General features: G+C 34.9%; 2 protein-coding genes across 2 annotated transcripts in view; one reads left to right on the top strand and one right to left on the bottom strand.

Moving 5' to 3' along the window:
• Positions 1 to 5,022, bottom strand: part of atg5 (ATG5 autophagy related 5 homolog (S. cerevisiae)) — a 42,343-nt gene extending 37,321 nt beyond the window's left edge. Inside the window, exons 1-3 of the mRNA XM_042489883.2 lie at positions 4,886 to 5,022; positions 4,301 to 4,476; positions 1,216 to 1,343 (exon numbers count right to left, since the gene is read on the bottom strand). Of these exons, the coding sequence (XP_042345817.1) occupies positions 1,216 to 1,343; positions 4,301 to 4,408 (236 nt within the window). The 5' untranslated portion in view covers positions 4,409 to 4,476; positions 4,886 to 5,022. The remainder of the gene's footprint in view (positions 1 to 1,215; positions 1,344 to 4,300; positions 4,477 to 4,885) is intronic.
• Positions 5,023 to 5,485: 463 nt separating this feature from the next.
• dctn3 (dynactin 3 (p22)) lies at positions 5,486 to 12,887 on the top strand. The gene is made up of 7 exons (XM_042489930.2): positions 5,486 to 5,660; positions 7,244 to 7,328; positions 8,181 to 8,267; positions 9,298 to 9,381; positions 10,684 to 10,742; positions 10,841 to 10,900; positions 11,502 to 12,887. Exons 1-7 carry the CDS (start codon positions 5,559 to 5,561, stop codon positions 11,586 to 11,588), a joined length of 564 nt encoding a protein of 187 aa, XP_042345864.1. The 5' UTR covers positions 5,486 to 5,558; the 3' UTR covers positions 11,589 to 12,887.
• The last annotated feature ends 1,309 nt before the right edge of the window (positions 12,888 to 14,196 follow it).

Genomic DNA, 14,196 nt, shown 5'->3' with positions numbered 1-14,196 from the left:
GCACTGACACCTTGTGGCTGAAGTTTAAGCCTGCAGTTTGTGCTGCTGAGCTCAGCAGACAGTGCTGGTGGCTTAGACCAGCTGAGGCGTCTTTATTGGCTGTAAATGAACGTACTCGGCGCTGAAGGCGGCGTGAGCACACTGCGATTGGACTGTGGATGTTTACTTGAGGCAGAGCAACAAAGTACACAAACAAGGAGGGGAGTAAAAGTCCTGTAAACTTGATTTTCCAACAGTTTGAGGAATAAGAAATGGCCTTTGTTTCAAATTGATACACAGCCCAAATCCATGAATATGGATATGTGTGTTTGTGTATGTTTGCATGACTGTAAGCCTGTGTGTGTGTGTAAAATGTAAGTGTATGTATATATGCTAATTAGTTAGTTAGTTAGTTAATCTATTCACATTCATCATTTTATCTTTTCTGTTTGTTTATTTATTTTACATGTTTGAAATGAATATCTATCTATCTATTGAAGGAAAATATCTACTGCAGCAGTAATGGAAAAACATATTTTCAAGATAAGAAGAGAATGAGGAATGTGACATTGGGTATTCAAAGACAATGGAAATACTTTTTCAAGTTATGAAAAGAAGGCCTTCTAGTCTGTAATCATTTTTTTAATAAAGAAAAGGAAATTTTAATTTAAGAGGTTTGTTTATTTTTAAACATGTGAAATGAGAACCAATTAAAGAAACAATATAAGGAGTCAAATTATGGAATGGCCTCGGTGCTGAGATGAAATTGTGTTGCATCTGGTTGAGTTTTTAAAAAGCCTCCAAATGTAAAATGATTACAGATTATCATGTAAAATAATTATAGTGCAAAATAATCGAGGACTCATTATAGTGCAAAATAATCAAGGATTATAATTTGTGTTTTTTAAAAAATATTTATTTAATTTTCTTTCTTTGGTGTTTCTTCTATCCTGTGTTATTCTTTGGTTGATATAGGACAAAAAATAGTTTGAAATAATCTTTGTTTCTTAAAACGTGCGTAACTGAAATAAAATTATCCATTGAGTCATTCAGAATATGTTTAATTTAAAATAATAATTTTCTCTTTTTTGTGGTCTCTATGCAAATAATTTTTGCATCGAGACCACAAAAGATAAAAAAAAATTAGGGATGCAAAGTAGCAGATTTAAAGTTCACCATCCTCATTTTTCTCCTGAGAAAACAAACAAACAGCTCATCCAGCAAACGTCCTCTCACCATTTCAGTGGCGTCCCTTCATACTCGAACCACATCTCCTCCACGTCCTCGGCCCTCATCACTTTGTGGAAGTGTTTCTTCACCTTGTCTGTGACCAGAGTCAGGTAGCTAACCCTGGGCAACAGCAGCTGAGAGAGAGGGAGACACATTATTAATTATGACATAAACAGAGGTCACTGTGGAGGAGAGTGTGCAGTGAAGTGGCTGTGCTAAGAAAAACGATGGGGCTTTATTCAACTTTTTCCGAGTTGTCTTACATTTTTTCAGTTTTCACTGTGCAGCTTCTGAAATGTAATTTACACTTCTGAGGTGCCCATTAAGGGTGCTGAAATCAATCTTTTCTAAGATGCATCGTGATGCGGATGATTCTGCATCGATAAAGTGGCAGCATATAATCGATTATAGCCACATAACGCTGCTTGTTGGTTTTCCTGCCGCGACAATAAAGTTCGAAAGTTCCTGGTAGCAACCATTAATTTCAGAATCGAATCAAAATCGGGTTTTACTGCTAAGTACATTTACAAAGGCAAGGAATTTGACTTTGTTTTTGTGCAAAACAATTAAAATGAATGAAGAATAAAAACAGTAAATTCAAATAGAATAAGACACAATTAAAATATAGAAGCAATACAAAATGTATGTACAAAAGGTGCAAGGGAAGGAATGTACAGTTGTGCAGAATTTGAGGTTGTAGTTCAAATATCTTCAGTCTAAATAAATTAACCTACAGTGTGAAGTGTAAACAATGTTTAAAGTTTAATGTTTAAACATTTACGTTAACATTAAAATATTGTCTTTTATGAAGAAGTACACTGCGCTATATAAACTACTTAAAAGGTTGATGTCACTTTAGTATTTACTGTTGTAAATACTCCTCTTGTCTGCTGTGTGCTCTGAGACGATTTTCTGTAACGACTGACAATAAAGTTTTCCGAATCTGAATCTGGGCACTGATAGAGGCTTTTAAGTAAAGTCAACAAGCTCTTCATTCTACAGGTTGTTCAAGCAGGCCATGCATTCAGTGAGTTTAGTTATAGATGTATTGTAGCTGTAGAAAACCCCCTCCTCCTCTGCCTCACTCTGCTCCCTGGATGGGTGGAGTTTTGGCACTCAGCTCACCTGTGTCTGATGCTCAGAGAACAAAGAGCTGTCTGGCTGCATGGATGTTTCATCTCTCCTAAAGTTTGATGTGTGTAAGTGAACCGTATGTTTCCTTTTGTTCAAATGCATTTGTAGCATCTAAAGTAGTTTGATTTATTTGCTGTACTGATTAGTTTAATGGAAAATTTCATCTTTGTGCTTAAGTTTACACTGTGAGTATGTTGATTTTGTTGTAAACCTAAATTGCTTTTTGTTTTCATTGTTCATTTGTTTAAATCAGGAATTATGTCTAAATTAACTCTCTAGAACCTGGATAATCATCAGTTTTATTATGCTGCATTCAGATGCCTTTCACAAGCATTTAAACCTCTGGAACCTGGGAACATCTGATTGATTTTGTTTGAACATGGGACAAAGGCAATGAGCAATGTTGCAAGAAATGTCCAGCAAACTGCAAAAATGTGTTGAAGGGGACAAGAAAATCACTTCAAAATTAGCTGTGGAGATATTATTTTAAAAAAACTGGGAAAAATGTTTACCATATAATTTCTTTGCTTGTATATTTAAAGTAATTAAGTATTTAATTGTATCTTAAGGTCACTCTTTTATTAAATTAATCTACTTTTGCTTATTTTCACATTATTTCCTAGTAACTTTTTACTATTTTCTTGCTAATGTTTGAGCCATTTCTTGTTAGTTGCTTGTTGCCTTCTTCCCATGTTTCTGAAAGACATCAGGCCATCTGCTCATATTTCAAAGGGTGAATATTATTTGTTGTTACTTTTATTCTGTTACCATATAACAGTCAAACTACCCTAAAATAAAAAATTGGATTGTATCCCCTGATTTTGCTCATTTGTCCTGACATACTCTCGAGTTGAATAGTCTACAATCAGAGTATCCTACAGTGAAAATCAGTCTTCATTCACTAAATATTCTTCAGGAAATAATATAAAACAATGTGTTGAGATGAAAAGCAGCACTCTGAATACTGTAAAACTTATATAAAAGTTTAGTCCTGAGTAAATGCCCAGTACCTTTTACTAACCCATTTTTTTAAAAATTAAAGCCTGTCTCAATCAGAGGCCAGGTCTAATTGTCATGAAGGTCATTTTTATAGAAATGTTTTAGATGAGTAAAACCAGGTTGTTGCCTACTTGATGGAGTTAACATTAGTTAGCTGCTTACATTTACGTTTGTGTGTGTGTGTGTTTAAATGTTTGTGTTTAAATGCATTTACAAACAAAAATTGACTTTCTATCGACATTTACAATTTGGAATATCACAAACTCCAACATAAAACTTAGTTTAAAGCATTTTGTCAATATTTGTCGATAGACAAATGTCTATCGAAACTGAAATGTTGATCATATACAACAAGAAGTTCCCAGCAATTTATTTATTTTTTAATAGTCAAGTGAAAATTTGAATTAAAAAAAAACTCCCTGTGGTTTTACAGAGTAACAGTTCATCCTATGCTGACACTTTTTAATTAATTTTCTCAAAAATTATTAAAACGCTGATACAGATATACGGCAAAATGGCAAATATCAGCTCTAATTATTGTCAAGATCGATAATCTGTCGAGCCCTACTGAGAATGCATTATATGTACTCTACTCTGATTTGATTTGATTTTAACAAGCAGGTTTTATTATGTAGTTATGTCTTTTCATGTGAAGCATTTGGAGCATGTTATTTCTTTATTGCAAAGCATGTTGGACTGCATTTCTTGTATGAAAGGCGCTATACAAATAAAATTTTATTGTTATGATTATTATTATTACTTAGTCCACCACTGAAAACAATAAAACATTAATTCATTCGTTCATGAAGTCATGTCTCTTTATTCATTACACAGCAATGTCAGACACAAAGGTGTGGGAGACATGCAGGTGAGTGTGTTGGCAGTGTAGGGAGGTTATAGTGAAGTCTGTCCTCTGGTTTTGTGGACATGTGGAGACAACAACTAGTGTATAACTTACATAGTAGGGCTCGGCCTCTCTCTCAGTCACCTCATCCGGGTTGAGGGTGAAGCAGGTGGGGATCCGGCCGAACCAAACGTCTCTCAGCACGTCCTTGTCATCTGCCATGTTGATGCTGCTTCTCCCACATAAAGAATAAAGTCCCCAAACACACAAGTCCGGAGGCTGATCGCTTTCTGTCGACAACAACACGGCAGAACAGACTTTAGTAACAGCTTTAATAAAACTTTTAACGACACAAAACATCCCCAAAACCATCATGACGCGTACATTAGCTAGCACCACATTGACTCATTGCGCTTTACTAAGCCGTGTGTGTCTTTGTTGATCCGTTATGGGTGTTATTACTAAGTTCTAGTCCGAGAATCGCTTACAAACTAACTCCAAACCTACAAACTACGCAGATGTAAAGCAGAAACTGGCGTTAGCTTCAAGGCTAGGTAAGCTAACTTAGCTCGTGAAAACAAAGCAGAGATTTGTTTATGAGGAATAAATGTAGTCGCTTTTCGGGTGTGGTTATCACTGTCCACAAGCTGAGACGTCTCGTGTGCGAGGAAGAGGCGGTGATATGCGAGAAAACCTTACTTTTGGTCGATGTTTGGCAGTCGGTTTGGATGGAAGAAGGGCCGTGACTATCGATGTTGTCATTCCGCTGCTGTCACCGGAAAAATGCTGAAAAAACTGCTCACCGCGAAACAGCGACCCCGGCGGTCACATCTGGGTACTGCAACAACATGTAATATTAATATAGTAATAACAGTAATAATAATTTTTTTGTTATTATTAGTAGTAGAATTACTATTATTATTACCTGTTATTAAGAGCGTTTTTAAGCGCTGTTGAGGGATTTACGTCTTTTATTTTGGCTCGCGAAAGGGGTGTGTATCTGTAAATGATGGAATTGTACTTGTATTTGCTTTACTGCCTATTTAAAAATTATGGCTTTTTTTCACTTTGTATTTTTGTTGTTTTTTTTGTTTTTTTTTTAATTTTTTAAGAACCCTCTGAAATGTCTTTAGTGTTCATACTTTATTTTTCTTTTCTTTTATTTATTTTTGTTTTGTACGATTTAAATTTTGGTTATTACTAGCCACTTAAAAGCAAAACGAAAGACCAATGAATGTACTTTTTTTCAAAATTATAATTAATACTTTTTAAAAAATGTAAACGTATTGCTAACGCGTCATCAGTACGCGACGCTGCTTGTGAACCGAGGCTGTTTGGTTTTTGTTGTGTCCAGCAGCAGTAGCTCCAAAAAATGGATCAAATAATAGCGACGGATAACCTGGAAATGCGTCTTCAGGCGCTAGAGAGTCGTCTATACGGCGAGAGAAGAAACAAAAGTGGAAAACCCGTCAAGGTTTGTCCTCGATGATGTTTTTTCTGATGTTTTTGGGTGCTGTTAGCAGTTAGCCGGTCAGAGCTAACGTTAGCTCTGTTACTGGGTAGACGCCCTTTTTACTTTAAGCACATCAGCTGAACAACAACACATTACATCATAAAATATATCAGACAACAGTAACTGTAGTGTATTTATTCACCAGCGAAACATCTGTTAGGTTTGCTATTTACTCGGTTAGCTGTTAAGCTTTAAGGTGGCTAATTAAAAAAATAGAAGATTGGTTGACGTTAGCTAGTTAGCTAGCTGTCAGTAATCAGACCATAATGGTGTCTTTTAGTCTATTAACCCATTATAACCTGCAGAATTATGGAAAAAAGAAAATGAGCAATTTATCAAGAAATGACCCCAAAATTAACAAGAATTCTGTAAAAAAAAAAAAAAAAAATCCATGAAAATGTCCATGAAAATCTGCCTAAAACTATAATAATTCTGGAAACTGATCTTAAATATAATATAATAAGAAGTATCATTTTTTTAAAAAAAGAAAAATACCTGGAAAAAAACTTAAAATTATAATTACTCTGGAAATTAATATCGAGTTATGATAATTATGAATGAAGTTCTCTAGATATTTTTATCTCCAAGCTTTTAAAAAAATATTTTCCTAAATTTGCTAATTTCTTGTAATTTGTGGGGTATTTCTTGTTGAGCTGCTCATTGCCCATTTTTTTCATGTTTTTGAAAACTACTCAGATTTTAAAAAAGAAAAATAAATCTAGTCATCATCAATCATTTTTTATAATAATATGGATTTTTGCATTTTCTGGGACATTTCTGGTCAAGTTACTAACGCAAGTTTAAGTCTCTGAGTATTGAGCTTGATACTGCAAAGTATCTGGTTTCCAGCAGTTCATGAAAACAGGAAGTTTTGGTGTATGCTTCAGTAATAGTCAGCAATAATCTTGTGTGCACATATTTTATTGCTGATTTTCTAAAAACATGATACAGTCCTTTCGAAGCTGCTGAATGGGGCTCCTCTTCAGAGTGTCACATGATGTGATGAAGACTTTTAACTCACAAAGAGGCATTGAAGTGGATTTATTTCCTGGAGCATGTTCTGGAGGGGTTGTCCTGCTTAAGAAGTGTATTTGTGTTTTTGAAAGTTGACTAGAGTTAGGGTTGGGTGATATGGAATAAAGTCTTATCAGGATATTTTTTTCATATCAGTCAATATTGATATACATCACGATATACACCAAATCACTATTTCTCTCAAGCTTAAAGGTTCCCCAGCACTACTCCTTAAACCATTTTGACCTCATACTTATCCCACATGTCCACGTTGGAGCGAGCTGTCAGACATGTCCGCTTTGGAGCTCATTGCCCTTTTTTCCATGTTTTTGAAAACTACTCAAATTTTTTTAAAAGTGCAGTGCATTCTGGTATTTGTAGGTATTCTACCTTTTGAGTTTTTCTACATTTTTTTCTCGTCTCTTAGCACTAATTTCGAAAGTATTTATGTCTTTTTCACTGCATACATATTCTAATTTATTAATAGGCCATCTCTGCAGCAGCGAATTACAGTGTCCTTTGTCCTGCAGTGCGCTGAGTCTTTGGCCAGGATCCAGGCAGGTCTGACCAACACGGCCAACAAGAGAGAACGAGTGAAGATCCTGCACAAGAAGAGTGAGTCACACGCTGTCGTATCTGCCCTGACAGCCTGGATCACAGGCTTGTTGAGACTTTATTTCTTTATGTTATTATTTATATATTACCAACTTGTGCTGTCAAAAATGTCAGTAGATTGATACCTGTCTATTCTGAATATTTGAAACAGTTTTAGTAATAATTTTCAGAAGGATCAATGGAACATTAGAAGTTGTGCTTTCTCGCTCTCTCTTATTATTAATCTTTTCCCACAACCAAGAAAGGAAAAGTTGTTGTTGTCATGTTACAGCATATTATATTTATCTTTTGATAAAAAAAAATACATTTTTTCCCCCCAATGTCAATGTCCCTGTGGCATTAAAAAATAGTTTAGAACATCAGTTTATTTCTAAGCATTGTATCAAACTTAAAAACTCTAGTATCGTAACAACATTATTGCCAACCGATACTACTTCCCACTGATAGTTATTTGTGCGTCAGATTGTAAGCTAAGATAAGAGAAGGTAATCCTTAATAAGTAGCACAGTGGAGAAATTTGCATCACTGCAATGCAATAAGTAAACAGCAAAAAAAACAAAATAGAACTGATAAATAGTGCAGTATTTATAGAGGATGAAGACAATCTTATATTTTTTTTTTTTTACCCTTTAATTTTCTTTATTTGATAATGAGTGTAAAAATAGAAAGGACGCAGAGGGAGAGGCAAAGAACCAATGTCACTCACAAGATCAGTGAACATTAAAAATGTTAAAATCTTGACAGAAGATGCTAAAAGTGCTGCAAAGTGCATGTTTTTCACAACAGCGCTTGCAGGAGTTTGTCTGCAGCCAAATTATAGACTGTGTTTCTTGTGTTGGTGTTGTGGTGCAGTCGAGGACCTGCTGAAGTACCTGGACCCCCAGTTCACCGACCACATCACTGTACCTGACACCATGAAGCTGGAGTTCATCCTTGCCGGTGAGAGCCAGAGAAAAATAACATCTATTAACAACTGCAGTCACTTTTATCTCAGAGTTTCTTTTATTTAGTATTTATTGTATATGAAGTCCAGGGTGCCCACCGTCATGAAATAACTGGAAAAGTTATGACATTTGGAATGCTGTTTTCCAGGCCTGGAAATGCGTTTTGAATATACATTGTTTCGCTTATCGTTTTAATTATGTCGATAAAATTCTCAAAACATGTCGACATCAGACAAAACTATGTTGTTTTGAACATCTAGTTCTGTGCTGCGTGACCACGGATTGGATCGGCATTTTTTATTCCCCAAAAAAGAGCACAGCCTTGACATTTTGTGAAGTGCCTGTTTAATAATGATAATAATAATAATAATCTATATTTGTACAGGACCTTTCATACATAAAATGCATCTCAAAGTGCTTTACATGCAAGAGTGCTAAAAATTAAATCCTAACATATATATAGAAATGTATATATTTATAAATATAAATAGAAATACAATTATTATACAGCACATGGATACCATCGCTCTTGAACTAAGTTACAGACAGGCCAGAGGTGGAAAACATCAGAAATAGAAATATTAATATTATATTGATAATATAATAATTAATAATATTAATATTAAACAGCAAAAGTCAAAACCTGCATGTCTGGTCTGTTTGCTAGTCGGCAGCAGGAATTTATCATTTGCAAGTAAAAATAGAAACGCTAGCAGTTTGCTTATCTCCAAATGTGTGTGAAGGGCATGTTTATAAGCCCTCAACATACTTAAATAAAGTCATTGAAATGGAGTCAGTGTTATAGTAAAGTTATGGAAAAGTTTTGAAAATTCGTATATAAAAATGTGTGGGAACCCTGGAGGCTGAAGTATTTATAATCCTAATGTTAAGGGCCATACATTTAAAGCTCAATATTGTTTTTAGTTATCACAGAAATAATAAAGATTTACTTTGTTGAAGACTAAAAGAGAAATTCACACGTGATTCATGCTCACTGTGATGCTGCTGTGTGTTTGTCTACACAGAGGAGGACTTCCTGCTCTCCCAGGCTGCTTTGCTGGAGCAGGTTAGCACCCTGCAGCCGCTGCTGGACAGCACCTACATCAGAGGTGAGTGTCAGCTGGCAGGACAGAAAGCAAAGCAAAAAGAGGAAGAAACATCTGCTCTGGGATTGTTTCTCTTACAGCAAAGTGGGAAGAAGCTCAAGTTTACTGCTGTTTTCCTGTTTAATAGTGTTTCAGAATCAGAAATACTTTATTGATCCCTATTGATTGTGGTTTGTTAGCAATAAGTACCCACACAAGTATATAAAAACATAACATATGAAATAGATATACAGTAAAAGTAAACAATTATCATAGTATATACATATGTAAGTATTTAAAATAAAGTTTGTATAACATGCTGAATATGTAAGTGTGTAAAAACATAAATGTAAAAAAATTACAGTGATAAACGATTAGTACTAATCTGTTTATGTTTAAATTATAGTATGGATAATGTGCTGAGAGTGTGTAAATATAAAACTGTGCCTCGTGCTACAATGCAATGTATCATATAGTATGTAGTTAAAAATAAAACATATAAATATGTGTGCAAAGCTCCAACAATGAAGAAAAAGATACACATAAGCAAGAATAGCAGTAATAGTACATACAAAATATACAGTGTGTAACATTAAATTTGGCCTACATTCAAGAGTTGGAAGAATATTGCACATCTGAGTAATTGCGCTGAGGATTGCTACAGTCAAAATAGAAATATTGCACTAAATACTGCGATGAAGACAGTGATATAAAGAATTATTGCACCTTAAAACCTTATTGCACACTTTAAGTAATGATAAATAAATTACTGAATGTGATTGTAGCTGAGTGTGAAGTCCAAGTGCCAGTCCATCAAGTGTCAGACGCTCCGATGTAAAGATAGATGTAGATGAAATTTGTTGGACATATTGGCTTGTTGTTGTTTTTTTTTTTGTTTACTTAAAAACAAAAAAGCTATCATTTTAAATTAAAAGTGTGTTAAATGCACCTAACAGTCCCTCAGCATTAAACAACTCTCATTTAAAAAAAAAAAAAAACAGTATTTTTTGCCTTTACTGGTTGGATATAAAGTATTGGAAGAAAAGAAAATATTGTTTTTTCAGCTCCACATGTGTCTGCACGTTTCAGTCTCTGTTCCACTGCTGTTGCATCTGGTGATGTTTAACCACGATAACGCTGTCAGCTGTTAAACATCACGGCAGCGTTTCGAGACGTGTTTTAGAAAAACAAATACAACTTATGTGTTTATTTGAATTTCCAACCTTTTTTTTTTGAGTGATGTTGTGTTTTTGAGGTGATGTTGTGCAGCTGCTGGATAAGTGGAGGGGCCTGTGTGTGTTAGCTGTGTGTTTCTGTTGCTCACAGATGTACCAGAACACGCCACCAAGCTGCAGCGGCTGTCACAGATCCACATCAAAGAGCAGGTAACCCCCGCGCTCTGTCTTTTTCTCCACCTGCCTCACTGTGTCCGTCACTCTTCACGTTTCATCTGTTGACTCCTCCGTGTTTGTGTCTTCTGCAGGACCAAACCGAGGCTCAGTCCCAGGAGGTGAAGAAGCTTTTCGAGGAATACAACAAAATGGTACACTTTTATTTCTTAAGATGTTTTTCTTTTCTTTTTTTTTATTTCAGCAAAATAAAAATTACCACAGATCAAGGTGTTTCACACAAAAACGGCTGATGTTTTGTTGTTGATGTTTTGAAAAATCTTTTCCTTGTACTCTTGTCTCTCTGGGGATAAAAGAAACAGCATAATAATTTATAAATGCTTTTATTAATTTAACTTTTCAGATTTGTCTTCTGAACTCCTGAAATTTGGGATCAGCCATGTGGCTTTTGTTTCTATGACAACATGTCGACATTAATATTATTTGTAAGCAAATATGACACTTGTTAAACAGAGAGTTAACAAAATTGTGGTACTTGAAATCCCAAAGTCCTTAGCATCTCAGTCAGTTTTTCTCCCGTAAACGGTTAAATGGCCAAATATACGTCTTTTCTGTTTTCCTTTACTTCATGTATTCTTTTTTTTTAAATTATCTGTTTGTATGTAAAGCACTTTTTGCTATTTTATTTTTGTATGAAAAGTGCCATACAAATAAAGTTCGATTGATTGATAACATAATTGCTTCTGGGATAAAGCTCCGCCCACTGACCCCTGACCTTTGACCTCTGATTGGCAGATGTTCCTGCTGTCCAAGCAGTTCACCCAGTGGGACGAGACCCTGAGGAAGCTGGAGGAGGCCAAGGGCATCCGTCCTGTGGAGTAGCTGCTGTCAGCGCACACACTTCTGATGAGGAAGGTGATGATGAAGAGGACCACACTGCGGTGGGAGCGTTACATCATCAGACAGGTGTTCTCATAAAGTCACAACAACAGTGAGACGAAAGGATCAAAACATTTTCAAATTGATAATTCCCTCGTTTCATGATATTGTTGGATTAAGGAAATTATCCACTCAAGCAGATTATCTCACTGAAAACACAGTTGTAAATCAAAACATCGAGGAATTTAATACAAGCTGAAGTGTCCTGTAAAACTGGTCTTTTTTTGCATAGATGGAGAGAAATATAGTGCATATTAACCTTTTCAAACCTGGGCAAATTGTCTCAAGATTTTTTTTTAAACATGGGAAGAAGGCAATTAGCAGCTTAAGAGGAAATTAGCAAGAAATAGGAAAAAGTATAAGAAAATTTCCAAAAAATTAAATAAAACAAAAAAGAAGGGAAAGTAAAAAATAAATCAGTAATAAATAAGAGAAAAGTACCTGACAAACTGATGTCAATAATTCTGGAAAATAATTTTTGAAATTAAAAAAAATAAATTAATTAAATTAAATTATATGTTTAGCGTTTGGAAAATTTTCCCAAGCTTTTTTAAAAAATAACTTTCTAAATCTGCAAATTCTTGCAGTTTGGGAGACATTTCTTGTAAAGATGCTTTTTGCCTTTTTCCCTGTGCTTTGAACGAATTCAAAAGGGTTAAAAACTTGTTAAAGTAGTCTGAATGCAGCACAAGAAAAGTGACGTTGATCCACGGTTTGAAAGACTAAATAATTCCATTTTTTTCTTTAAGGATACCTGCACATGTGTGGACCTACGAGGTCTGTGAAGGATTTAATAAATGAACAAAACATTTTTTGTTGCATGCCGTGCTGTGTCCCTATCAGCTCAGTTACACTCATTAAAGAGTTAAACTGACTGTGAGGACCAGAGAATATAAAGGAACTTGGTCTCATGTGACTCTTCATCAGTCGTGTGGAGGAACTCGCTCCCGTCGCGTGACGAGTGGCTCAGACAGCTCGGAGATGCTGCTGTTATTTATTTTCAGACAATAGAGCTTTTTATGCTTTTTAACATGTTCCAACACTGCCTCCCCCCAACTGCAAGACAGTCACAGGACTTGTTCACACACACACACTTCAAACTTTAGATTTCCCCTCTCGATGCCTCTCGCACATATAAATCAGCTTCTTTTTTGTTCCAATATTCGGGTTTAAAAAATGTTCTGTATGTCAGAGAGCATGAACTGCTTTTAATGCAATAAATGTTATTACGTGTTTCTCTGACTTCTCAAATGTGTGTGTGTGTGTGTGTGTGTGTGTGTGTGTGTGAGATTTCTGTCACGAATCTGTAAAACTGCTCAAAACTGCAGGGAGTCTGTGTGCGTTGAAAACAATTTACAGCAGCATAATGCTGACACGCCAGAAAAAAAAAAACATTGTCAGGTAATCATGTGAAAAGTTTATTGTTGTAGTTTGTTTGGTTTTTTTGTTGTTTTTTTTTACAAAGTTTGTAAATCTAATTTTATGTGTTGGGGTAAATTTTTCTAAATGGAGCTACAGTGATGTCAGTTGACAAAGATTCTCTCTTGTGAAGATGCTTCACTCCGCAGAACTGAACTGAACTTTTCAGGCTGCAGCAGAGGCTGTTCACTGTCACACATCCAGTCTCCTGCTGCATGTTTGTGTCATTTTGTGTTTATGTGTCTGTAGCAAAGTTTAAAAAGAGCCAAAACAGAATATATTGGCGATAAAGCAATGCTGTGCTTAAGTTCTAATTAGGGTTGCAAATTGTAAGCACTTTTGTTAACTAATTAATCTGTAAAATTAACGATCAATTAATCATTATTTGTAAAAAAAAAAAACCAAAAAAAAAAACAACTAAAACTTTGAATTAAAACATTTCGTTTCAGCCAAAGCTCACAATAACTCATTGCAAATATATTTTGGCAGCATTTTATAGCCCATAAATTAATCAATTAAATTTCACGTTCTTTTAAATTTTTAAAGGCCAATTAATCAATCGTAGATTAATTGTTATCATCCCTAGTTCTAATTTTGATGAAGTTTTTTGAGGGGTGGGGATCCTGAAACATAAGAATAGGCTGTTTTTTTTTTTTGTTTCAGGCAAACAGCACAGCAGCATGAAACTGACAGATAGGATGCAATTAAAAAAAACAACTATAAAAATCCATAGAAAAAGCAAACCTTTGGATAAAGCAGTGTGGTAAAGAGTGGAGTCTTCATTGAATTTGGTAAGTGTTCTATCATTTCATGTTCAGTGTTGCTGATAATGTTAAAATTATATGTTAGTCCCTTTAGAACAGGAGCACTGGGCCACTTTTTCAAAATGACAGGAGGTCAGGGGCCAGTTACCAAACTTTTATAATATTTATCACTATATTTAATTAACTGGAGGTGTTGAAAGCTAACTGATTTTTGAATTTGGGTTAATAAATTCATAAGACAATTATACTTAATTTAAAATAAAACATTTTTAGTTTAATTTTATATATCTTTGAGGGTTCATATCTGCGCTGTTGTACAAACTTTTATATTTTCATTAGGGCTGTCAGTGATAATGCTGTAATAATAA

Source organism: Plectropomus leopardus, chromosome 11 (genome assembly GCF_026936395.1).
Source record: "Plectropomus leopardus strain MGB_pleo_1.0 chromosome 11, ASM2693639v1, whole genome shotgun sequence".
NCBI classification, from domain to species: Eukaryota; Metazoa; Chordata; class Actinopteri; order Perciformes; family Serranidae; genus Plectropomus; species Plectropomus leopardus.
The sequence above is the reverse complement of the archived record's forward strand: the minus strand, read 5'-3'. Positions and strand labels throughout refer to the sequence as shown.

Bases quoted from the DNA above. Each gene is read 5' to 3' on its own strand.
- dctn3 (XM_042489930.2), top strand. From the start codon at position 5,559: ATGGATCAAATAATAGCGACGGATAACCTGGAAATGCGTCTTCAGGCG. The intron at 5,661-7,243 runs GTTTGTCCTCGA...TTTGTCCTGCAG, and splicing joins AAAGTGGAAAACCCGTCAAG to TGCGCTGAGTCTTTGGCCAG. The intron at 9,382-10,683 runs GTGAGTGTCAGC...TGTTGCTCACAG, and splicing joins GGACAGCACCTACATCAGAG to ATGTACCAGAACACGCCACC.